The sequence below is a fragment of the Aspergillus oryzae genome, chromosome 5 (genome assembly GCF_000184455.2).
Source record: "Aspergillus oryzae RIB40 DNA, chromosome 5".
In the NCBI taxonomy this organism is placed as follows: Eukaryota; Fungi; Ascomycota; class Eurotiomycetes; order Eurotiales; family Aspergillaceae; genus Aspergillus; species Aspergillus oryzae.
In genome coordinates this window covers 217,253-241,860 of record NC_036439.1, presented here as the reverse complement: position 1 = coordinate 241,860, position 24,608 = coordinate 217,253, and the positions used below count along the sequence as shown (strand labels likewise).

Genomic DNA, 24,608 nt, shown 5'->3' with positions numbered 1-24,608 from the left:
ATTTGCGGATCCTCCGTTTTATATCACCCTCGGTCTGCTGCATGGGGTTCAACTTCCGGTCACGGACCATAGCTGCGACGTTGTCACCATGGCGTTCGATCAGCCTTGTAATCCACTCCACTTCTCTCTCGCTCATGTGTCGTGGTTTCTTTGCCTTGACGGCGCTGCTCTCCTTGTCTGCCTGGCGTTCGAGCTGTTCAACAATCGCACTTGCGGGGGTCTTCTTCTGCGACCCAGCATCCTCCATGTCGTCGTCGGACAAATCGTTCAAAGGATCGTTAAGCGGGTTCGACTTGCGGACCTTACGTCCGGCGACTACAATCATTTCGTGTTCATCGGGCTGGATTACGCGGATAATCTTTCCGGTCTCGGGATCGCGCTCGACCTTGGTTTCTCCCAGCGTAATGTTCTTCGTGGCGGCCTGGGCGCTGCTCTTGATGTGAAGAGAGTCCTCCGGGACGGTCTCGATGCCATTTTTCGTCACGCGCTTTTCAGAACCACCGGTGGGGGCATTCAAACGATGGGAGAGACCCAGACGGCGGTAGTTTTGTGTCAGAGTCAGGTTGCGGTCCCTACAGATACCTACATCAGCATTGCGCATGTTGTTTCCGGTACTTGGGAAAATTTACCAATTCTCGGCGATGATCGCATTTCCTAGCACGTTGATTTTCTTGTTGCCATTCTTGAGGATCCCGGACCTCTTGGGCTTCTGCTTCGGCAGGGAAGACTTAAGCTTTCTCTTCTGTCTGGGGTTTCCCATGTTGTTTGATTGTGTGTATTAACGGATTTGATATCAAAAATGTGATGCGCTGAAGAAATCTGAAAATTAATCTTATCGATTTCTCCGAAAAGGTTGGTGGGTGTTTGCATTGACAGTCTTGGCATGTTTGACGCGGGTTTCCGATAACAATCAGTAAGTTTAAGGGTCCGACGATCGGGTCCCATGTCAGTGTCACTTATTACTTACTTCCGATCCGAGTGTCACTGCTCTTCTGGGCGCACATAATTATTCTCGCGGTGATGGCTCGGCTTTTCTCTACGCCGCGTAGGCTTGCCTTTGCGCTGGCTGCTGGATTGGTTCTTTTCAGTGTACTAGCGGTTGCCAAAGATGTGATTCCCGTTGGTGAGCTCTCTGTAAGCCAGATCGAGGATGAATTGCAGGTAAATATGAAGCTGTCCCTACCCCTGGAGAGTCTATACCGATTTTGCGACGCGACTGCTGTTGTACCTCTAGGACTTTCTATAACATACTAATTAATACATAGAATTGCCCTCTCGTGGAATCTCTTAATGAGCACAAGCGTGCCACCAACCCCCAAACCACCAGCCTGACCTCGAAGATCTTCGCCGTCCTTTTCCCTGGTAGCCCAGCTGTAAACGCAATTCTGGCCACTGCGTATATCTCCGGACCCCCAAGTACGTCCTTACATTTCTCCCACTATATTACATATTAATTAACCCACACTAGACTTCCTCCTGGCACTATGCCCCCCCAACATCGACCCCTCATCCTTGTCCGTGATGGTAGCTTTCGCCGTGGGTGGGCTGATGGGCGACACATTATTCCACCTCCTACCTGAGATCTTCCTCGGCGAAGACAGCCCCGACCACGTCCGCTTCGTCATGGTCGAGCCGAACAGGAACCTCCTCCTCGGACTCGGCATAATGGTCGGCTTCTTCACCTTCGTCGCAATGGACAAGACCCTCCGCATCGCAACCGGCGGCGAAGGCCACGACCATTCCCACGGCCACAGTCACTCCCACGAACCCTCCACAGCCGTAACAACCAGCACCTCACCCGACAATAAGTCCTCTGGCGACCTCAAACAGCGCAAGCCCACCAAGGAACAAGCCGTCGCAGACCCCTCCCCCGAAAAGGAAATTAACCCCAGCGTCAAACTCGGCGGCTACCTCAACCTGATCGCCGACTTCACCCACAACATCACCGACGGCCTGGCCATGTCCTCGTCCTTCTATGCTTCACCTACCATCGGCGCAACCACCACCGTCGCCGTCTTCTTCCACGAAATTCCCCACGAGGTCGGCGACTTCGCCCTCCTTGTGCAGTCTGGCTTCTCGAAGAAGAAGGCCATGGGCGCACAGTTCGTTACCGCTATCGGTGCCTTCTTGGGTACGTTTATCGGTATCGCAGTGCAGGAGTTCGGCGGTAGTCATGGTGCTGCTGCTGCTGACGCTGCTGAGGGAGTGGTGAGTGGTCTTTGGGGCACCAGTTTGCAGTGGGGTGATATGCTTTTGCCGTTTACGGCGGGGACCTTCCTTTATGTAGGGACTGTGTCTGTTATCCCTGAGTTGTTGGAAACGGGGAAGGATAAGAAGGTCGAGATCAAGAAGACTATTGTGCAGTTTTTGGCTGTTGCGCTTGGGGCGGGGATTATGCTTGCGTATGTTTCTCTTTCCCTCTTCTCGCTTTTCTTTTCCAAACACACCATTATATCTGAGTGGGGTTTGCTAACATAAGAAATAGGATCTCTTGGGATTAAGCGCACATACTCACCATTATGATCTTCAAATACGACACCCTCACTCACTCTCGTTCTCCAACCCTTAAACAAGGGACTACCTACTACATCATCTACCAAATGCCATCTAGATATAAACGATATCGCGTGTATGTATGTAATGGGACATAGAATAATATCCATAGCGCCAGCCCCGTTCCTGGCAATACATAGATTCAAACCAGACGGACCTCGATCCCACTCTACGTAGAACCACATAATACAAGACAACCAACGCCCATCCGACCATCAAGTATAGTTAGGAAGCATCGTAAGACAGAAGGAAATGCAAAGCCAAGACCCCACGGTCAGGAGAAAACGAACCTGCGCACAGCGCGCGGATGCAAGCAATCAATACGTAAAAACAATCTAGAATGAAAACATCACAATCCCTTCACTCATTGTAGTGATATACCTAGATCAAACCCATTAGCACCATCTCCAACCAAACAAGAAACGGGGGAGAAAAGATAAAATAAAAAATAGAAATAAAGAAGACTCACAAAATAATCCGGCAACCCAAAAACCTGATACCCCAGTCTCTTCGCCATCTTCGCGAAACCCTCCGTCTCCACGAGATGATAGAATGGAAAAGCGGGAAACATAGCTCCGTCGCGATGCACATCGGCCTTAACCATCAAGGCCGTGCCACCGACACCGTCGAGCTCGATCACACGTCTCGGATTGGGACTCTCGATATCAGCCAGGTAGGCCATGAGCGTACGATACGTAGGCATCTCGGCGTACCCCTCTAGCAGAATCTCATCGGGGCCCATACTCTCCGCCAAGGATTGAGCATTGGAGCTATCGATCCATGAGTTGAAGTCATACGGCCGGACCTCCATCTGCTTGTGATCGTTATTGTAGTACCGTTGGTAGCAGTTCGGTACGATAACCGGGTAATTATGACCCGTCAGATCCTGGATGAGAGTGGCGGGAGTCTCGATGATATCTGCATCCAGCCAGAGGACCCAGGAGGTTGCCGGGCCGAGGGTGGTGAAGAGGAGGCTGTTCCGGGCGCGGGACATGCTCTCGCGCCGAGCCTTCTGGTTCTCGAGCTTGTGGCGCTCTTTTTCATCCTGGGATTGCAGCGGGGGCTCGAAGTCCTGGCGGAGGATGCTGATGCTGGCGAAGCGGGAGGGGATGGGCCCGTTTTGCGTCTTGCTGATGGCTGATTCCAGGGCGGAGAGGGCGGCGGAGCCTTCTTTGGTGTTGGGGATGATGAAGCCCAGGGAGATGAGTTCGTGGGGGTAGTCGAGGTGCACGAGGTTGTCCCAGAATTCTGGGTAGAAGCGAGCTAGGGGGGTGAGGATGAGGACTCGTTCGCCTTTGTCGGCGGAGTCGCTGGTTGTGGTGAGTTTGTTGAGGTCGTAGTGTACGACTGGTGGGGGGGCTTTGAGGCCGTCATTGCGGACGGGTTGGGATTTGAGGAAGGGTTTTGTCGGAGGGGAGAGAGGGTGGTCTGCGGCGTCTTCGCGGCGTTGCTGGGAGGTGTCTCCTGCGGTGGTGGCGGAGGATGACGGGGAGAGGAGGAAAAAGAGGAATCCGAAGGCGAGGAAGGCTGCCAGGAAGAAGGTGATGGGACTTGTGCGTCGCATTGGGCGTGCGACGGCCATCGTGGCCTGTTGAGGACCGGGGGAAACGTGAAAGGTGCGTTGATCGAGGAGGAGAGTGAGATGTTGTCGCAGGATTGGTGTGCGTAACGTGGTCAATATGGGATCGACAGTGGTGGTCCGGCGAATCCTCGTTAGCCAGCGATAAAAGCAGTGCTGTGCCTGGCCCCTGACATAGCGAATTCGATTACGAGCGGAAGTAGTTGGTCAACTCCCCGGATGTAGTCTCCGGAGGGGAGCGGACGGAGACAATGATGGCGCAGGAGACGATCGATGTTCTAGTCTAGTGAAGCTCTCCGGAAAAAGACACTCGGACCCAATTTTCTGTCTGACTCGGTTCGACCCTTTCGTTCCGCCTTCCTGGTTTTGCTGTGGCTGCTGAGTCGCCATCTCGGTGTCTCAATGCCTTCGACTGGGGCTGCAGTTGCATTCAGAGATTAAGAGAAATTGCAAAGAGAGAGTCCAATGGCTGCTTTTGGACGATGGGGACTCTCACTTGTTGCCGAATGCGGCAACCCTGCAGGGTTCACGCTCTAGAACGGTTTTTTTGCCCTTTATCTTGTTTCACCAGGGGGAAAACCTCTTTATTAATTTTATTTTGCTCTATTTTCTTTGTACATGTTGAAGGCATTCATTTATTGAGTTTATTAATATGAAGTCGTTTCTGCGTTGGTATAATTCTATCGTATGTACAAATGCTAGTGTAGCCGCTGTGAGTGCCACATAATTCAGGGCAGCCACCGCATCACACCCTCGAATGCAACCAGAGCCATGGCATTCGCCGGGAACGCTCTCAGGAAACATGGCACAAACCCTCTCCAGTATCCTCTCCACCCTCGTTCCCGATAAACCGCCACCGCTGCGTCTTTCCACCACCGGAACTGTCGCTGCCCGTCGCCCAGAGCACCGCCCATCGGGTCCGTCATAAGGCGCTGTTTCACCACATCAGACGGATACGATGTGATCCAAAAGATCTGCGCCGAGATACCGCCGGCCCAGAAGTTAATGGCCGGGGTGGATAGGTTCGTACGCTCCCTCATCCACCGGGAGAGCACATCGTAGGATCCCCACCAGAAGAAAAAGAAGGAGCGGAAGAAGATCGTAGCGCACAAGCCACGATATAAGCCGCCGAGTCCATGCGTGCGAAGCTACGAGAGTCAGCATCATCCCTATCATCCCTCGTCTATGGACTGTGCACTTACAATTTTACGAATGCAATCGATCGGCCCACTATACATGCGCTTCGATTTGTCGGCCGCATACTGAATCTGCAGCCGCGCTTTGACATGTTCTACAGGCGCGGCAATGAAACTGACCGTCGTTCCCGCCATAATTCCTGCAATTCCATGACCAAAGCTGGGCAGTGTGGCCTGGTCCTGGTATTTGGCAAAGGGTGTTATGCGGCGAATCTCAGGTCTGGAGAATACGTTTTCAAGGAGCAATCGGCGATACAGTGTCAAGGAACCGAGCATGCTATACTTTGAGTCAGCGCCTCCTTCCCCTCATTTATGTAAGACCCGGACGAAACTCACACAGAGTCCATCACCATCCATCCGACCAGCGGCGGCGTCGCTCCCTTGTATAGTCCACTCACGCCCTCTTTCCGCACTGTCTGTAGCACGCAATCTAACGGTCCCTTGAAATGTCCATCTTTACTCGTCTGTAGACGGACCTTCACGGTATCGAATCTATGTGAAATTTGGTGTTAACATTCCTGATCCGAGAGAAGCACACGACACGAGAGGTATCACATACGGGTGTCCAACTAAAATCCGTAGGAAACAAAATTAGCTAAGAACATCACAATGGCCGACAGACCACAGAAAAGACATACCACTCAGCTTCGCAATACCGGAAAATACCCCAGCAACAAAGCCCTTATAGTCACGCTTCGAACTCGTGACCGGGGGTGCATTTCCACCCCCTGCGGCGGATCCGCCCATTTTCTTCGATGTTTGATGCTCGTGTATCGACGGTGTTGTAGATGATTCGAATGCCGTTGACGCGGTCGACATTTTAAATTGTATATGTGTCTCCTTTCACTTGAATACCCCGAGGGGATATTTCTTCGAACTGCAGTATTTGCGCGGTAGTCCAGCCGCGAAGTATTGTTTTTTTGGGGGTCCGCTATCGGACGAGGTGGGTTGGCGATGTTAACGACGTTGCGCAGTCCCCATTAGTCGGTGCGATCGAGTTTGACGCAATGGAGAGTTTAGATACAATTGAGACTTTCTAAAGAACGACAGAGAAGCCTCCATTGAAAGAAGTGGAAGAGAGCGAGAAGGCCGAGTTTAAAGATTCCATCCTTTGCGGCGGCCCCGCAAAAGTCGGCGGTCGGGGAGCTCTGGTGCACCTCCGGAGCCTTGCCGATCCTCCCGGACTTGGCCTCCTCTTAACTCCGAGGTATCGATCTGGTTCATCCACGGCTGGGAGGCCTGCGAGTGCTGGTTTATATCTTAGTATCACTTATAGAGAAATCTACGATAGATTTAAGAGCGTTATCTGTAGCTCACTATTGATCTGCTGTTGGTAAAGACCTGTGTGGTATTGTCTAGTGGCTGTGAAGCCTAAATATATATTCCGAATGCAATGACACAAAAAACAACGAAAGGGCCAGCGAGATATGTTTTGTTTTGCTTTCTTTTCCAATTCTATTTCATCTCCTCAACCCCCCGCACAATATGAAGCTTCAAAGTCGTCAATGTCACGGTAAAGCAAATGCAGAACAGTCTGGTTCTGTTCGGTCTTTATAGTTAATGCCATTGCAACGGCCCAGAACATGTGGTAACAGATATATCTAGGAGAATATAACATCATCAAGAACAAGAAACATCAATAATCGTAATAACAACACAGAACATAGAAAAGAGTAGAATGTAAGGCTATGTGGGGTATAAAATACAACAGCTCGTAGTACACACAAAAGCGGTCTTTTCGAGGCCCGGAGATCGTCTATAGACCCGGTAGTCAAGGCGAACAAAAGAAACAGGATATGATAACGAGGTGGTGAAACCGCAAGTCCTGGCAGTCCTCGCCAACTGAAAGTCACCGACTTGCTCCGCATCGTAGAAAATCTCGCTCGGACGGCGAACGTCAATATCTAGTCTTAGTGCCTTTCTTGGCATTCTGACGGGCTCGCTCGGTCTCGCGGACGATCAGCCGGTCGATCAAGTCGGGGGCCGGACCGGATGGGGCGTCCCGGGAAGCAAAAGCGGAAGCATTGGACGTCCCCGAGATCAGGTAGCCACTGGCCTCCTCCAGGGCGAGGGGGGTGACGGGCCCAGGACTGCGGAGAGGGTCCAAGCGAGGAGCAGACGGACTGGGCGAGAGTGGCCGGGAGGGTGTCTTCGACAAGGTGACACCCTCGACGAGTTCCTGATACTGCCACATCGCGTCCCGAGAGCCCGAGGTGGTGCGGTAGGCAGATGGCCGCGGTTGACGTGGGGATGTCGGTTGTCCCTGAGAACCCGCCGCTGAGTAGACCGCGGGATGAAATCGTGGCAGATTGCTGAGATGGAAGGCTGGAACGGATTTGGTGGGATTCTGCGACCGGGAACGGGGTGGTTGAGGTGAGGAAGGACGGGCAGCGGGAGACATGGACGAAGACACCACGGGTGAGTAGAAGGTAGAACTATCTGATCGCATTCTGGCCGATGAACGGGGGACGCGATGAGGGTGTGGGCGACTCCTGTGATGAGTCGGCTTCTCTCGGGTCTTGTTATCAGCCTGGTCACGATGGGCGAAGTAATAGCCCTTGTCGAACCGGCCTGTCAAAGGAGTGACGGGGAGGTCGTCCTGGTGCGTGTGGAAGGACGGCTTGGGGATGGGAATGGGCCTCGAGGCGGAGGTCGAGAGCGAGAGAGTCTCGAGGGAGTCTGTAGTGTCTGAGAGAGGTGACGGAGACCGGGAGGAGGGTGGATTATATGTGGAAGAGGTGGCCGTTAATTCTTCCAAGGACGACAGCGATACTCGAGTGGGGTGACCGTGTCTGGCAATTAAGCTTTCCAACTGGTCTTGAGCACAAACAGTTGAAGGGCGATGGGAAGGCGGCGACCAAGAAGATGATGAGAGATTGGCTATAGAACACGCGATCAGCACCAGTCTGAGTGGCTGAGAGAATGTAAGTCAAGTCGGCGAGGCATGTCACACGTGTCATGTGGGGAGCGGACAATCCGGGTCAATTTGCCAGCAACGGAAACCAAGACAATTCATCGTGAGAAAAAAAGCGAAGGGTTTCAAAGCCAATTGGAAAGTGACTGCCCCTCCGGTAAGGCAATGAATGTGAGGCCGAAAAAAAAGTGGAGAGGGAAACAAAGGGGTTATTGGTCCAGGCAATCAGGAAACATTAATTGAAACAGGGACAAGAACATATCAGATGATGTGGAAGCGATACAGCAAAACAACAACAAGATAGAAATAAAATAAAAAAAAAATAAAAATATAGTTAAAGAAAAGTGGAGCGGAATCGACTTACCACTCAGTAATGGCGGAGAATGAAGAGAACTGCAAGACGAAGGATAGAGCGAAGGTGACAAAGAAGAGCCGGAGACGGAAGATCGTGGAGAAAGTGCCATTGAGGGGATTTATATTGTGTTGGCTTTTCTTCGTGTTTGATTCTTTATTTTAAATTTTTTCTTTCTTTTCTTTTTCGGATTCTACCCCAACCCACAGTGGGACGATTCAACGGACCTCAGATCGGTCAAAACAGTCGTAGTAGTCGTACGCACTCCGGATCGACGTCTATCCGACCCCTCAACTGGTAACAAATCATGCGAGAGCCTCCGTTGTTGATCTTTCGGATATTGCTTTTCTTTTCCCTTTTTGGTTCACACTTTTTTCGTCTATTAATTTTTCTTCTCTGAGGAAAATTGTCGAGCTTCCCCTGAAAATTGAAGGCTCTAACCAGGGAACAAGCAACTCTATTCGAACCGTTAGCTTGCGGGGAAAACCAACCAAGGAGGCCAAATGGCGTCATGGGGAGGGGCAGAAAGTGACGGTAATGAGACTAAGTGACGGTACGGGTGCGGTACGGATGGTTTAGTCAAGGGCTAAAGGGCATCCAGCTCCACTTGGGTCTCCACCCCCCGGTCATCTGCGAGGGATTTAAATCTGGCAAGCGCGGTACGTTGTGATTGGAAAGAGAGAGGCAAAAAGCCCAGATAGGCAATCCTCACATTTGAGACAACCGATCTCTTACTAGTTGCAAAGGAAGCGTGTCAAAGGTTGAAGTTGAAGGACTGGGAAGTCTGTACCCAGTCCCTGCCAATATCAATATAAGTTTCCGTCTTGGTGAACGGACGGGGTTCCCGCGGAAGCGACGGACACTAGTAGCGATCTGGCTAGCATGGGACATGGATCATTGACACTTCTCCAGGGTATGCAAGACGCGATGGAAAACATATAGCAAATATTCAATACGAGTGTATCGACGGCAGTGGCGGAACGGTCGCCGAAGTAATAAACACGACAAGAACGGAACGAGTCTGATTAGTAGTATGGTGTCCACGCTGATGCGCAACGGAAGCCAATAAACTTTCAGTGGGTATGCAAGATGCCAGCCCTGGAAGTTCTCGGCGACAGGTCGGCTTTCAAGCACATTGCACGGTTGTTCAACAGCAGGACTCGTAGTGACACTTTTATACGGAGTCGGAAGCAAGACGGGGGCTGAGTACTCCTTTTAAACGGGGCTGTACATGACTGATACCATGTTGAACCGAAAGATGAGAAATCTGTTGTAACCACACGCGGCAAAATCGGCTGACCTAGACCTTCAGCTTCCCATCACTACGACCGAGCGGGCTAAACAAGGCACCAGTCAGAATAAAGAGTATCCAGTGTGGAATAATCCTACAAATGATGCTGGGCATGAATCCAGAAAGGAGAAGTTGAAACCATTTTCCACCTCGACCAGTCAACGGTTGATCGTCCAGGAGGGTCACAATACGCGATGACTGGAAGGAGGTTCGAGTGTGATAGACTTAGTGCCAGCACTAGCGGGAGACTAGTCTGCAAGTCATTCCCGCGCCAGCTGATAGGTATCTGAGCAAGACGATCCCCTTGATTTGTGACCCCAGATCCGAACATTTCGGTACGCACAGTCGATCTTCAGCTGCCGGTGCAACTTGACTAGGTTATGAAGCGTCTCGACTAGTGGGTTGACTCGACTGCCTTTCACACACGCGCTAACGCCATCAGAATGCCACTTCCACCTTCGACGGGTTATCATCCATCACTGAAGACATATTGCTGGATATTATCGGATCGTCTCTAGGCAGAGATGGTGTGATAAGCCTTCAGTCACCCACACCGAAACGGAGCGATCAGACGACTCCCCCCACCACCATCACACTAACCACCGACTCCACCCTGGGTCACTACCAAAGACCAAGTATCGCCATGCATTATTGTCGGATGTGCTCTTTTGCCGTGGCTTTATTGTGTTCTTGATTTGAAGACCACTAGTCCATCCTGACACCCAATCATGGCCACAGGATCTCAAATCCAATTCCATCGATGAAATTTGACGTTGGTTGTATACGATTTATTTACTCAAGGCGAAATGTCCCACCAGGAAAAGAAATACTACGAAGAAGGTAGATGTATAACAAGTGGCTTAGTTTTACAGCCTTTCCCCTCTTTTTCTTTATATATATATATATATTTTTTTTTTGATGTACAAATATACCTTTCCGTGTTTCCTTTATAAACGGGGGGTTTCAACCAGTTTATTATAACTCCTAGCTAACTTAAATGCCGTTGTCTCCTAGGCTCGACCCACCGAGATGGTGAGGCGCAACTAGGAATATGCAGGCGCAGTTCAAGTCCAGCAGTATGACTCAAGGAAAAGAGACTAACACATACTGCAGGGGAGGGTGTCGTCAGACGCAACGTCGACCTCCAGTCGATCATTCGAGCCTATGAATGACGATCGGTCATTCGTCACCGATGTGATCAGATAAACCCCTGCATGGCTGAGTCACCTTTCGTGGTAGGTGGGTATATACAAAATGCCTTTCTTGTACGTTATGGTTTCCCCTCCACCTACCACATATTCTCCTCCCGTTAACCGAATATACTAAAGATAGCATGGTGGGAGTATTTGAGACACTTGCGCGGCCAGAGAGGACAATCAGAGCAGTCGCTCTACTGGCGCAAGCGAAGGAGCACAGCAGCTGCCTAGCGCATGGCTTATGACTAGTGTGTCCCATCATGGAATACAAACCCAGCCACTGATACTGCGTCGAATGCCAGGGGAGTGTTTCTCATGACCACAAGCACCGGCATTAGTGTGACTCAGGCATAACGACTCTATCCCTAGCTCGATGGAAACTGGGTTTAATCCCTCCTAGCACATATATTCCCTCATTTGGCCTGAGCTCTAAGATCTTGTTGCATTAGGTTGCATCGCGCTTGATGGATGGCTGCAGATGTAGGAGCAGACCTATGAAGCTGCCAGGGCACGTCCGTGCTCCATTTATCCGATCTATGCTCAATGACGAAAGAAAGCATCCGTAGTGTCATAGGGATGCTGATCTACTGGCCCAAAAGCTCTGTACGTAGCATCTTCGCTAGTGACTATGCGCATCACAGTGCGCATCTCTCCATACCGGCTGATCATGAGTTTATTGATCCTGAACCGGCTGAGGGAAAGACGCTTTGCAATAAACCTCTGGGTAAATATTTCCGGCTCTATCTACACCAGGCAAAATTCTACGACGAAGTGCGGGGTTTATCCTGCATTTTGCTTGCTGCTTTCGAGGCGGGTGAAAGTGAAACGTAGAACCGTATCACCTGACAGGTCCTGGTCTATTTTCAGATCATCCCTCGATTTTGGTTATGTGGATTGAAACATGCATACTTTTGATGGACCCCCTCCGCTTTCTTCACTCAGCTGCAGAACGACATGTTTCGGCCTCGAGAAGAGGTTGACACAGATCGTATACCCAACGAGTAACCTCGTATACGGCCTTATGAGACGGTGGCTTTTCTCGCTGAACATACTAAATAAAGGATGCTTAAGATCTACGAGCTCCTATCAGTAGTGAGAAATTGCCCTCTACTTGAATTGCTTGAATCGGTTTAATCACTCACTTGGTCTGCCTGGTCTAAGTCTGCATAATATACTTAGTCTACTCAGTCCACATGAATCGCTTGAGTTGTTTTCTTAGTCTGCTTGATTTACTAAGCCTCTTAGATTCCCGGGGTCTAGGTCCCGAGCCCACTTAGAGAGTTCCAACTTACCCCAGCGAGCTCAGGCTCCCTGTTTATTACTATAGAGAATTGATTCGATCCGTATAGAAAAGCAATAATTCGATTTGATTCAAAACGGTTGTTGTTGTTGTTGTTGTTGTTGTTGTTGTTGTTGTTGTTATATCTACAACTGAAGAAAAGTAAGAGGGATGATGTAGTGGGGTGACCTGTGTTCCCCTACTCATCACATGATCCTAAGCCATGCATATAATAGATAGCCAGCTGCCATACTTAGTTTGATCAGACAAGTTCTCCATTCTCTCTTGGGCCGTACCAGCCGGCAGTGTAGGAACGACTGGCTAAGTTGATTATCGGGATCTGACTTACGGGATTTGACATGGTAGGGGTGATATGAATGTAGTGAGGCAAGCGCTCCATCCATTTTCCTTTAACATTACTATTTCGCAAAGCCTTGTCACTACCTGTCGACGAAAACAACAATATGTCTGCTAGGTCATGCCTTGGACACTCTATCCCTAGCAGCGCTTATTACTCGTTTTGTCTTATGGCGTAACCGCCCTCCGACTCTAGCGCACGGAAGCCAAGGGGCTATGCCTCATGCGACAAATACATACCTAGATACCTATCGTTAAGCGCCCAAGGATAGGCACTGTTGTACGGTATGTATCATGACAGAAGCTAGATGTTTCTAAAGATATTTCGCTGCCCAATCAAAGATGTGAAGATATTAGTCTTTAAGCGCCCGGAGATGCCGCTGGAGCATGAACTCTATGCGCCGATCGATTTCATAGCTTTCCTGAGGCGGAATGGTAGGAATACGGGGTTCCCAAGGATCTCGAAGAATAGCACATCGATCAAGCCACGGCGTCAAGACACTACCTAGTGGTCGTATTTATAGAAACGAGAACGGGAAAAAGGCTTTATAATGCGTCTGGTATTCCCCCAGAAGATGGACTCTACAACCAGCTGGCGGCCCAGATGGCTTTCAGGAGCAGATTGACCTCACAGTCTGACTCGATTCAAAGCGGCTATTCGATACCCTCGAGCCAACGTCCGACGTGCATCTTCTTTGGAGTCCGCTGTATTTCCACATCCGATTCCGCGTCGTCAGGCGCTTCTTCTTCGTCCGTGCCTTCTAAGTCAAGCCAAGAATGCTGATATATGGGTCTTTCGCTGCAAGGGTACCCTGTCAATCTTAACCATTCAAATATACCACGTGTGGCTCCTTCGGAAAGGTCCTCCGAGAAGAAATTATATCTATAATCGTCGAGCACCGCTGAGGTCCTATTGGGGAATGCATGTACGGCTTTGTTAGGGTATTGGGTCTTTGGTTTTCCTAAATCTTGAATTGAACTGTCGTTTCGCAAAATCCATTCCCAAGATTTGTATTCTAAGCAATGAGCAGGACATTGAGCATGTTTTCGTACCAGTAACTCTGTATCGCAAAGTTTTGTAACCCCAAAGGGCTTCCAGGGCCAGATTGGAGGTCGGTCATGGTCTTCGCAAGCTGTGATAAATTGGAGACGGCACTCGTCAACGCGGCATATCGATTCGCCATTGATGACCCCCATTTCTGAAGTCAAGAACGTATGTGTTGTTCCAGTCCAGGCAGAAGCTGGAAGATCTAGAGCCGTCATTCCTGCTCGTATGTCGCGCAAGATTGATTTTGCTAGATCTGTAAGAATTGCACCGAGCCAGAGGAAACCGAGTCGAGGCTGTCGATTTGCCAATAATGTGGCCAATGAACTTGTCCCTGGTGAGATCAAATCAATAACTGCAAAAGCTGGGTTCAGCCAGGCGCTGACAAGGTTACACTCGATATCAGGATTAAAGAAAGTACTGCACAGGAGAGAGCGTAAACCCAACGCGTTGGAACTTAATGTCATACACTTGGGAATTAATTCGCTGTATTCGTTGAGAAGACCTGAAATAGAAACAGTAGAATCACCAGCTCCCTCTTTGATGTCTACCCGAGGAATCTGTTTTGGAAACGGGAGGGAAACTGTTCCCCCCCTCAGAAATGGGATATAGAGTGCGCCAGCAAGGGCGACGGAGCACTGCGCATAAAGGCGATGGTGCACACAGAAGTTTGTGAGGTATTGGAGAGCGGTCATAGATGACGGTGGGTGTGACTTGCCGCCGGAAGCCTTTGTGGCCACGGTCAAGCCGGTGCACTTCGCTGACACCGACCATGGAGACAAATACTCATGACCGTTGTACTTAGTAGTCGCATTCCAACCATTCTCAGAATAGAGAATAGCACGCCACCAGAGGGCCTCTTCCTCACAAGCATCGTCACTGAGGTCAATTTGAATCAAGGTATGATTATCCGACTGTTGTGAGTCCTCACCCTCTTGTGCAGTGTAGCCCATATAACATTCATGGTCAGCAGAGCGACTAAGCAACTCAACCCATCGAGCCGACAAGATATAGGCCCATGCGAGGTAAAGGACTGAAAGATAGTTTCCGTTATCATAACCTGAGAGTCCATGAATTCCGGGCCAGTCTGAGAAGGGAGAGTCTTCTGACAATTTCACAGTTACTCGACTGCCTACCGCAAGTTGGAGTTGCTTAGGCAGGACCCTAGGCTCAAGATCACAAATGCCTCTGGAGGTCTTCCACGTTGACTGGCCATTAATAAAAAGACTACCTTTGCCCTGTGCTGATTGCTTCTCCTCGCAAGCGAATGAAATCTTCTCGCCAGAGGAAGAAAGGCCAGCACCAAGGAAAGCCGGGGTCTGAGAGACAAGAGACTTCAGCTCTATTGCATGGGGGGGCAATAGGTGACCTTCGCTCCCAGCATCTAGATAGGACGACCATGTCTTGAGGCTCTCCTGAAGGACCTGACTGAATATATCATCACCCGGGCGCGCGGCATCGCCCATTGTCGCCTACGCGCACGCTGAATGCGGATGCTGCGTGGATGATCCCAGACTTCCCAAACACGGAAACAGGAGGGGGTGAGAAATAACGAGTCTATTACAACTTCTGTGTCTTTTGATCATGAATAAATGGAGAGAGGTAGAATAGTGAGTCGCGTGCAGCAGCCTGTTTAGTACAGGTGGGATTCTGAGTGATGTACTACAAAGGTGACTATAGGAATAGGTAAGTGTTCCCCATTGGATTGGCAGACAGCCACGTGATAATTCGACCTACTTGGGTCGATTCTCGGTACTTTTGGAACACAACCTCTGCGGCATGGTCGGGTTGTTATATCCGCATCAGTCATTCCCATCAAATGAAAACTGCGAATGTCAGCGGTCAATAGGGCAAAATGATATCTAAAAGTCCCATGGTACGTGGACCTATTGCTATTTCCTGCAAAGGATGGTCTCATGCCCACTGAATGCTCGTCCCCTTCCGCTACCAACACTATCCACCATCCATGTACGAGTCGCCCTCGTGCCGAGCGGTTCCTGTCTTGTTCTTCGCATCATTCGTGTCCCCGAATTTGATTTGAACGTGACAACTGCGCTTTTCATACTTCTCGGTGGGGCTATAAGGATGGACATGCGCAAGCTACACAAATTGAAGATCTGGTCTTTATTGAGAAAAGATAGTCGTAGTGGTCACAGAGACACAGGCACGGGCGACTATTCCACAATATGAAAAAGAAACTTCGTAGAGTACATTTACCTCCTATTCTTGTAATGTTTTATTCTTTTGCTAAGATAAATAACATAGTTCCGGGCATATTGCTCAGTCACCTTATGTTTGTTCTCTTTCAGATAGAAGGTAGATCGGTAAATATCTGTGAACATAGAGGACAGTCATCGATAAGAATTATCCCAAATTCAGGAACTATCTACGATATTATAAACAAGCTTCTCGCCCCGAACCTTACCGTTCCTTAAGAGCTGAAGCCCGTCCAAGATACCGTCCAGCCCGGCATTGCTGACCCTAGGAGAATGTGTCTTGATCTTGCCACTGGCCAGCAAGTCCTGGAAAATGCCAGTGAACTGTTCCATAAAAGCCCTATCGCCTGGCTGAGCTGGAATATCCCTTGGCCCGAACTTGAAGCTCCGACCGAACGCCGTATATGCCATAGTCGATCGATCCCGAATATTCTCACGCTCAGTTTTTATCGGAAGAAGTGAGCTGTAATCGCCACCCTTGGTGGATAGCGCATGATCACAGTATGTGGCACTGCTCTCGACTGATATTGTATCGAAAGCTAACGTAAGACTGTCCTTCGTTTGTTCTCTAATCGCGCTGGCGGAGGCTGGGTCGTTGTAATCGAAAACAGCGTCGACACCTAGGTTCTTGACCTGGTCGAAATGGCGAGGAGAGCAAGTTGTCAGAACTTCGTAACCTGATAACTTGGCAAACTGAATCGCCAAAGTTCCGGTAGCTGATGAGCCCCCGTAAATCAAGATTGGTATTTTGGTCTCGATAGGAGCGATGGGAAGGGCTAGTTTAAGACTTTGGTAAAGCCCAAGAGCAGCGGTGGTAACCCCAAGTCCCAAAGTTGCTGCCTCTTCAAACCCCATGCCTTCAGGTATTTTGTATTGAAGGTCTCCGTCGACGATAATGTATTCCGCGAAGGCTCCATCCTCGGGCTGAACGGCATTGGACCCGTGGACAAATCCACAGATTCGGTCTCCCTTTGTGAAAGGTTTTTTAACGCCCTTACCGACTGCTTCCACAATCCCGGCATAGTCGCACCCGACGAGGACACCGGCGGGGGCCAGGAAGTCAATATGTTTCCAGTCGGTAGGGTTCAATGCGACACTGACGGTCTTGACTAAGATAGAATCGTCACGCAGCTTCGGGATGGCTCTATCGCACACCACCTGGGCATGCTTCGGCGTAGTAATAACGACCGCTTTCTGTGTTGCCATGTCGGTATGGTTTGATCTAGGAGAGAGTGGTTTTTCGAAGGATGTATGAGACGCAGTCCATAGTTGCCAGAGGGTGCGTCCGCTAATATACGTTTATGTACCGAGTAGACTTGGTCGCTTTCATTACACCATACCCCCGTTTATCTCCGTTACCTCCGACATGGTGATACTATCCACTTGCTATCCAATATGATTCGTTTTGTAAGCAGCCTGCATCCCTTTAGGACGATGATCCACTCGAGCAGGTTTTGTGGCCTCCAGTGGGTCATAAGAGATGCTTGATTGGAGAGGTAAGCAAACAACCTTGGTACGAGTGTGGTAAAAGCGCGGTTATCTATCAAGACCCACTCAAGTTGCTCAACTAATCTGGGAACGAAAGGACCCTGGTGTTAATGGCGGTTTCGACACCCAAGTCCGTAGAAACACTGATTCGGGTACGGATATGAAGGAATCTGGCTCCGTGATCCTGCGTATTGTTGACACACTCTTCCAGCTGGTGAAATATCAATCGATTCTTTAAAGGTTCACGATTTTATACGCAATGGCGCCGAAGCTGAGTTCCACGTCTACCCAAAACTATTCTTTCGGGGTTTACCATTCCGGCTCTGGGATACGGAGTACGTGAGAACGATCACCCTAATTTACCCCCAGAACTAAAATTAACATTATTTTCTAGCTTTACCAAGTGTATGTCAGAAAACATTGTGGTACAATAAGAAGCGGTGCTAATGATATTAGGCCAGGCACAATCGCTGAGGACGTCACCGAGAAAACTCTGAAAGCTGGCTTCCGCCATGTAAGACGCCTTTCCACCCCTTTCGTTCCTTGTTACGCTGCAATTGCTGACATTTATCTCGTAGATTGATTCAGCTGCGGTGTATGGAAATGAAAGGGAGTGTGTCTCTGCCGTAGAAAAGGCTGGATTGAAGCGGTCTGAAGTATTCCTGACAACAAAGATTTTACCGCAAGCTACGGGGTATGAGGCAGCGAAGCAGAGCATCGAAGACAGCCTGAAGAAAGCAAAAACTGATTATTTTGACCTGTGAACCCCCCCCCCCCCCCCCCCCCCCGGCGTCGTACACTATGTGCCATATAAGCTGACTTTAGAAGAATCCTTCTCCATGCACCCTTTGGAGGTAAAGAGGGTCGTCGCGGCGCCTGGCGTGCTCTGGCAGAAGCACAGAAGGCGGGCAAGGCCCGGTCGATCGGAGTGTCCAACTTTGGCCTTCACCATCTAGAAGACTTGGAAGAATACATTAAAGGTGGCGACGTGGGTAGAATTGAAGTTGACCAATACGAGCTCCATCCTTGGCTTGGACGTGCCGATTTGGTGACTGGTTGCATAAGCGTGGTGTGGTTATTGAGGCATACTCCCCTCTGGCCAGAGGAACTCGAATGGATGAACCCGTTTTACGCGCAATCAGCGAGAAACACAAGAAAAGCCCAGCTCAAATTTTGATTCGCTGGAGTCTTCAAAAAGTAAGCATTTAACACAAGCCATTGCGACTAGTGACTTGGCTAATGATCGGCCTTTGCTTTGCATCCAGGGTTTCGTGCCCCTGCCTAAGTCTGCTACCCCGGAGCGAATCCTAGAAAATGCGAACGTGTTTGACTTCGAGCTGGATGAGGACGACATGCAGTCCCTGCATACAGATGACTATGCACCTTCTACCTGGGATCCTACCATACAGCAGGATTACAGATGTTATAGTAGTTGAGACAAAATGATTATCTTTCTATACCTCATTGATTACCAAACACCCTTTTCCAAAGGAGCGGCTTTTCCCCCCTCCGGGCTCTCCATTTGTTTGTCGAAATAAGAATCTCAGGACAGCCTCGAAGAAAGAATCGCCATTTCCTTGCAAAGTCTTCCGTGATCTCCCAGTTCTCGGCATCCCAAGGTGTTCCCCATACAAGCATTGTTGCGTTGCTACGACGTGTATCTCAGAATGCGGTAAGGTCATGGCATAACTCATCATCATCTAGATCTTTCCCTGCACGGATGAGATTATCCCGCATTTGTGGAATTGGGAAGATATCGAGCCATGGGTGGTGTGGCACGGTTCGCTGCAATGGCGTTGGTTGTAAGCTTTGCGGAATGCTATGCTCACCATGTTGTGGCCTGGCCAAACTAAAAATTGAAATCGTACTATCCTGGCACATCCATTCGACAGTCATGCCAATTGCAACCACATTTTGGTAAGCTGCACGTAGAACATTTAATCTACTCAAATTCAGCAGAAGGTCTGTTTTGGGCGAACCCTCGGCATAGCGTGCCATGGCTCTCCTCTCGAACTGGGCCATGAGGTCATGTATGTTTGGAGGGGCAAATGTACACTCCAGATGCTGCAACTCAGAGAGCCCGCATGTAATCGAGTCATGATGTGCCAACGCCTTCGCAGGAGTCGGGACAGGGGTAGGGTGGTGATGACCTGCAGACTCAATGTGGGCACCGTCCGTCTGCGTTGCTCGTTTGTCCTGGCCTTGTCGGCGTAGCCCTGCAGTCCGGAATAGCCGGACTTGGTCAGTTTGAAGTGCGCTTTGGATCTATTCTGGGATAAATGGATATCTCACGGTAGGCTCTCTGGTTCAGCCGATTTTGTAATCTGCGTCGAGCAGCCGGGTTGGTGACTCCACTCCAGTCCTCATCAGGGGAATATGCCATAAACTGTTGTGGCATCCGTTGAAGGCTCAATAATAAGCTCGGATCCACTAATTGCGAGGTCCTTGGAGTCTCCGTCATGGTTATGGGGCAGATTCTCTCAAACAGTGACATGTACGTTGCAGTTGGGAGCTTTGGGAACGGGACGTCATTCGCCTTCATCCTAGCTGTAAATTAAGACGCTTACATATTTGAAGTCATTGGTGGAAGGTCGGTCTGTGGCCCACCTAAGGGTTGGATTTCTAATCATTTTGGAGTCCAGCAGTTAATCGGCATTAAGGTTTGCTGGCCAACCGTAAGTCGCGGACGGGACTAAAGCCGCCCTAAGTCCGAAAACTTGCCCTATCTTTGAGGGTGGTTTCATCAAAGGTCCAAAGTTGACCGAACCATATTATACTGCTACCTCTTAAGCACTCTATACCAAATTCGAATTGGGACAGAGTAAGCAGCTTATTATTCATCATGCATTATCACAACTGGAACATTGAACAATTGCGTCAAATCCAGTCCCTTGTCTTCCTCACTAGCTAGCATATAAAGCAAGCCGCTTCATGCTGTTTTGTGGGAATATCCATCGCTTCAATTATCCGTCGTTCAGATTAACTGACAGAGCAAACATGGCCACCCACCCTGCAATTCAAATAACCGGCATTAAGCAGCCTTTGAAGTTGGTGCAAGTCCCAACCCCAGAGCCCCAGCAAAATGAGGTCCGAGTCCGAATAGAATGGGTGCCGTCCGCACCCTTGGATGTGTACCAAGTGGATGCTGGTTTAATGGTGCAATTCCCCCAAGGTCTCGGCGACAGCGGTGTAGGTACCGTGGTGGCGATTGGGCCCGGTGTCGAGCACCTTCGTGTGGGTGATCAAGTATTTGGTTTCTTCTTTCACAACGAAAAGGAAAAGGGCCAACAGATTTACGTGACCGCACCGGAACACCTATTTGGAAAGGTTCGAGTTTACTATTCATCTTTGAATGACATTTCTTCAGCTACATTCTAGATATCTGACCAATAAACTAGGTCCCTCCTAACATGCCGCTGGCCGCTGTGGCTACAGTACCGACGAATTTCTGCACCGCATTTCTGACTCTCTCTGACAAGCTTGGTCTGGAGCTGCCTTGGCCACGCTCCACCGACTTTCTCCCGCAGAATCAACATACACCGATTCTCATCTGGGGTGCAGCGACCTCCGTTGGCCAATTCGCAGTCCAGATCCTCAAGCATTGGGGCTACACGAACATCATCGCAACGGCATCTTCCAAGCACCACGAAAAGATCAAGAAGCACGGTGCTAAACATGTCCTCGACTATCAAGAGCCCAACGCTGTTGATTCAATCCTCAATATACTAAACACAGAAAGCCCCGCCATTCCCATCCGCGCTTTCGACTGCGTGACCTCAAAATCCGGATCCCTGCAACACATCGCCAAAATCGCAACTCTGCCGGGCTCAATAGTAGCCGCTGTTCTTCCTGTGGTTATCCGCCCTCCTTCCCACAAAGAAGGCGTGCAGCTTTCAGCTGATGTTAACGGGGAAGCATCCTGGGTACCTGGTGTGCAGGTCCATAGCGTTGTAAGCTATACCTTTGAAGCGGTATGTACACTGATCCCATGTCCTCGTCTTGTCTTCCTTTCGGGTAGCTGATTCTATCATAGAATGCTTTCTTGAGAGATCATCTGTTCCCAGAAATCGTTCCCGCGCTCCTTGAATCTGGCGCGATTGAACCGAATCAGTATCGGGAAATTGAAGGCGAGTCGCTTTTGCAGAGGGCTTCTACGGCTCTGGATACCTTGAGAAGTGGTGCTGTTAGTGGTGAAAGACTTGTTTGGAGGGTTTGGAAGAAGGAGGAATACCCGCAGTATAAGTAGACCGCATTCATGGAGTTGGTATGTGTAGGATACTTGAATATACTATATAGCTAAATGAGTGTCTTGAACCAAATGTCGAATTTAGGAATTAAGTCGCTGCTTTTTGGACATCCTACTGAGTGGTACTGTGTAGCAGAGCCATTATAAAAGAAGGATAAGTCCACTGACTAATCTTATATGAGGATAACATCAAACTGGACATTGTCAAAGGTGCACACCTATATCAATGTAAGTGTATCGTTTACATTGTATCTTTGCATTCTAGGAACCCAATTCAAGAGACAATTGGCTACACAAGCCAACGTTCCCTGCTGGCCACTCCATTCTACACTTCACAATCAAGCAATTCACAAGTTGCACGCTTTAGATACCACTAACAACTCCCTTCCCAGCAATCTTGCCATCGCGGTGATCCCTGATTGCACGATCAATATCACCCAAGCCACCAGAGTACTTCATGAACTGCATCCCCTTCAGAGTTCCTTCACTCAAGACCTTCGGTATCCAAGCCCCGATCAAAGAGGAAAGGAATTCCGCATCCTACCAATCTCAGCATAATCCAACAACATCAACGCAGAATAGGTGACTTACCGACTCCCCCAAAATATCAACAACATTCGTATGCACCAAATCAATATTCGGCCGTCTTAGCGCCTCTAGAAACTGCACATTCGCCACCTTCCCACCCTCACCCACAATATCCAAACAGGCATTACACGTCTCCTTTGACGAAATGGCATCAAACGCGATCCTAAACCCAAGACCCTGTTCTTTCACTTGATTAACCACATCACCAGCTCCATAATCAATGACATGACTTGCTCCTAGACTTCTCACATAGTCGAAGCTCTTCGCGGAACAAACAGCCGTGACTTCAGCGTGCGACGCCTTAAGAAGCTGGATCGCAAAAGCGCCAACGGCACTTGCGCCGCCCCAAACCAGGACCTTTTCTAATTCACCCGGCGGAGCAGAGGCCAGAATCGGATAGGGAAAGCCGAGGGATTTGAAGACGGCAGCGGTGGCAGTAAAGAAAGAACACCCGAACGTCGCTGCGATTTCATCGGAGATGCACTCTGGAACCTTAAAGATCATGCGTGGGAGCATGGGGACGTACTTCTGGTACCCACCGTGGCGGAGATCGGACGCTACTCGACCTGTTTTCAGCATGGATTGCATTCCGGTCAGTTGTTGTTGGGTGTAGCCGGCTACCTGTGACTTAGTCAGTGGATATTTAATTGTGGTTTGAACAATTGCATATACCCTGTCGCCGATGCTGAAGCCAGTCACGCTTGAGCCGACTTCGGAGATTTCTCCGACAATGTCACAGCCGAGGAGTATTGGGAGATCTTGGGGGAAGTGTCCCTCGTATATCTTCCAGTCTGCGGCGTTGGTGGCCACTGCCTTCACTTTGACTAGCACTTCTGCTGGGTGGCATTGTGGGATGGGGAGGTCTTTGATTTTTAGGGGACCGTGGGTTTGAGTGAGGATGGCTGCTTGGTTGGTCATCTTGCTTTGAGGGAAGGTATTAGAGGTTCTGTTGTATGATCTGATAGTGGAATGGGAGTTGTTGTGATTCGATGAACAGGGGGAATGCATAGTATTTTATACGGGAGAAGTATAGTGGTGTTCCGTATATACGGCGCATATACGGCACATATACGGCGAAAGTATGGTGTCCATTTGTCAGCGAAGGCTTTAAAGCATATGTGATTAGAAATTCCTTTTGAAAATAAACAGACATATATGGTGATGGACGAAATAAAGGGCATGAAGTCTGGGTCCTTGGTGTGTTGAGGATATATAATCAGTTGTCAACAAGAATTCCACCTATAAATTACTCTATAGAGACACTTCTAGTGTTCGGACATCTTGAGGTAGTCGAATGGGATAATTTTTATTCAACATCAGTCCTACGGCCATTAATATACCGGACTATGGTAGCGAAGGAAAAGCCTTCACGGTCAGTTTCCTTGAGCGAAGAAACATTTATTTACTGTACAGATACCCTCCTTCTCATTCATTCACAGGTTCGTTTGCGGAAGCCATGGATGTGAAAGCAGGTCCTCCGCCGTAGACTAGTCCTCGGGACTCCAGCGCAGCATTCTAGAAATAAGGTCTACAAACTGGGGCTTTCCGTGGTCATCTTTAATTTCTTCAGCTATAGAGACCAGGCCTGCTTTTCCAATGAGCTCAGAGAACTTGAATTGTTCTGTAATACCCAGAATACTTGCTAGCTCTTTAGTATCTTCATACGAAAGTAAAATGAAGTCATTTGACATACCCATCTCTAACTGACCTGCTGAGATAAAAAAACCCCTGCAATGGGGCTAATGGTAGGACCTATTAAGGGTCCAATACTGAATGCAGCCATGGTTGCTCCTCGTTCATTTGGGGCGAAGAGGTCGCTTATAATACCACCTCCTATTGTGAGGCATCCGGGGCCACCTATACCAGCCAGGAACCGGAAGATAATGAGGGCTGCCAAGCTTGGTGCTTTGGCAGAGCCGATCTGCCAAATGAACGAATATCGAGTTTGCGGTGAAAGGAACCGGCCGTCGACAATATATTTCACTGAGCGGCGAAAGGACCAATGGACCGAACTATATTAGCTTAGAATAGAAACACCTCAAAAAGGAGTTAGATACTAACAACGTAGCCAAGTAGGTAGATGCTGACGACCAATGAGCTCAAGACATTGGATTCGTTGTGAAAGGATGCATTCATGAACTGAACACCCGGTGTAAATATTGATGATGTAAGGGGACTAATGCACGGTTAAAAACATGTCAAAAAAAAAAAAAAAAAAAAAAAAAAAAAAAAAAAAAAAAAAAAAAAAAAAAAAAAAAAGGAGTTGTAGTCGTGTTTCCTACCTAAGAAAGGACATTAGACTGACAAA

General features: G+C 49.2%; 10 protein-coding genes across 10 annotated transcripts; 4 read left to right on the top strand and 6 right to left on the bottom strand.

Moving 5' to 3' along the window:
- Window positions 1-88: 88 nt before the first annotated feature.
- AO090701000812 (uncharacterized protein) lies at window positions 89-658 on the top strand (the record flags this gene model as incomplete). Its single annotated transcript, XM_023237140.1, has 1 exon — window positions 89-658. One exon carries the CDS (start codon window positions 89-91, stop codon window positions 656-658), a length of 570 nt encoding a protein of 189 aa, XP_023092297.1.
- Window positions 659-1,020: 362 nt separating this feature from the next.
- On the top strand, window positions 1,021-2,478 carry AO090701000813 (Zn(2+) transporter YKE4; the record flags this gene model as incomplete). Its single annotated transcript, XM_001823550.3, has 3 exons — window positions 1,021-1,161; window positions 1,266-1,416; window positions 1,469-2,478. The coding sequence occupies 3 exons, from the start codon at window positions 1,021-1,023 to the stop codon at window positions 2,476-2,478; spliced, it is 1,302 nt and encodes a 433-aa protein (XP_001823602.3).
- A 435-nt stretch (window positions 2,479-2,913) lies between these two features.
- Window positions 2,914-4,135, bottom strand: AO090701000814 (mannosyltransferase complex subunit MNN9; the record flags this gene model as incomplete). Its single annotated transcript, XM_001823551.3, has 2 exons — window positions 2,914-2,934; window positions 3,023-4,135. 2 exons carry the CDS (start codon window positions 4,133-4,135, stop codon window positions 2,914-2,916), a joined length of 1,134 nt encoding a protein of 377 aa, XP_001823603.1.
- Window positions 4,136-4,860: 725 nt separating this feature from the next.
- AO090701000815 (putative mitochondrial carrier protein) lies at window positions 4,861-6,075 on the bottom strand (the record flags this gene model as incomplete). The annotated part of the gene is made up of 5 exons (XM_001823552.3): window positions 4,861-5,280; window positions 5,335-5,605; window positions 5,665-5,820; window positions 5,888-5,897; window positions 5,967-6,075. The coding sequence occupies 5 exons, from the start codon at window positions 6,073-6,075 to the stop codon at window positions 4,861-4,863; spliced, it is 966 nt and encodes a 321-aa protein (XP_001823604.3).
- Window positions 6,076-13,371: 7,296 nt separating this feature from the next.
- Window positions 13,372-15,228, bottom strand: AO090701000817 (uncharacterized protein; the record flags this gene model as incomplete). Its single annotated transcript, XM_001823553.3, has 1 exon — window positions 13,372-15,228. The coding sequence occupies one exon, from the start codon at window positions 15,226-15,228 to the stop codon at window positions 13,372-13,374; it is 1,857 nt and encodes a 618-aa protein (XP_001823605.3).
- A 909-nt stretch (window positions 15,229-16,137) lies between these two features.
- Window positions 16,138-17,184, bottom strand: AO090701000818 (zinc-binding alcohol dehydrogenase family protein; the record flags this gene model as incomplete). Its single annotated transcript, XM_001823554.3, has 1 exon — window positions 16,138-17,184. The coding sequence occupies one exon, from the start codon at window positions 17,182-17,184 to the stop codon at window positions 16,138-16,140; it is 1,047 nt and encodes a 348-aa protein (XP_001823606.1).
- Window positions 17,185-17,725: 541 nt separating this feature from the next.
- Window positions 17,726-18,902, top strand: AO090701000819 (aldo/keto reductase family protein; the record flags this gene model as incomplete). The annotated part of the gene is given in 7 exon segments (XM_023237139.1): window positions 17,726-17,805; window positions 17,861-17,871; window positions 17,928-17,980; window positions 18,045-18,226; window positions 18,292-18,514; window positions 18,532-18,663; window positions 18,732-18,902. 7 exon segments carry the CDS (start codon window positions 17,726-17,728, stop codon window positions 18,900-18,902), a joined length of 852 nt encoding a protein of 283 aa, XP_023092298.1.
- A 290-nt stretch (window positions 18,903-19,192) lies between these two features.
- Window positions 19,193-20,008, bottom strand: AO090701000820 (bZIP transcription factor; the record flags this gene model as incomplete). Its single annotated transcript, XM_001823556.3, has 3 exons — window positions 19,193-19,251; window positions 19,335-19,682; window positions 19,759-20,008. The coding sequence occupies 3 exons, from the start codon at window positions 20,006-20,008 to the stop codon at window positions 19,193-19,195; spliced, it is 657 nt and encodes a 218-aa protein (XP_001823608.3).
- A 455-nt stretch (window positions 20,009-20,463) lies between these two features.
- Window positions 20,464-21,712, top strand: AO090701000821 (zinc-binding alcohol dehydrogenase family protein; the record flags this gene model as incomplete). Its single annotated transcript, XM_023237138.1, has 3 exons — window positions 20,464-20,793; window positions 20,865-21,416; window positions 21,500-21,712. The coding sequence occupies 3 exons, from the start codon at window positions 20,464-20,466 to the stop codon at window positions 21,710-21,712; spliced, it is 1,095 nt and encodes a 364-aa protein (XP_023092299.1).
- A 363-nt stretch (window positions 21,713-22,075) lies between these two features.
- Window positions 22,076-23,218, bottom strand: AO090701000822 (zinc-binding alcohol dehydrogenase family protein; the record flags this gene model as incomplete). Its single annotated transcript, XM_023237136.1, has 2 exons — window positions 22,076-22,252; window positions 22,304-23,218. The coding sequence occupies 2 exons, from the start codon at window positions 23,216-23,218 to the stop codon at window positions 22,076-22,078; spliced, it is 1,092 nt and encodes a 363-aa protein (XP_023092300.1).
- Between the last annotated feature and the right edge of the window lie 1,390 nt (window positions 23,219-24,608).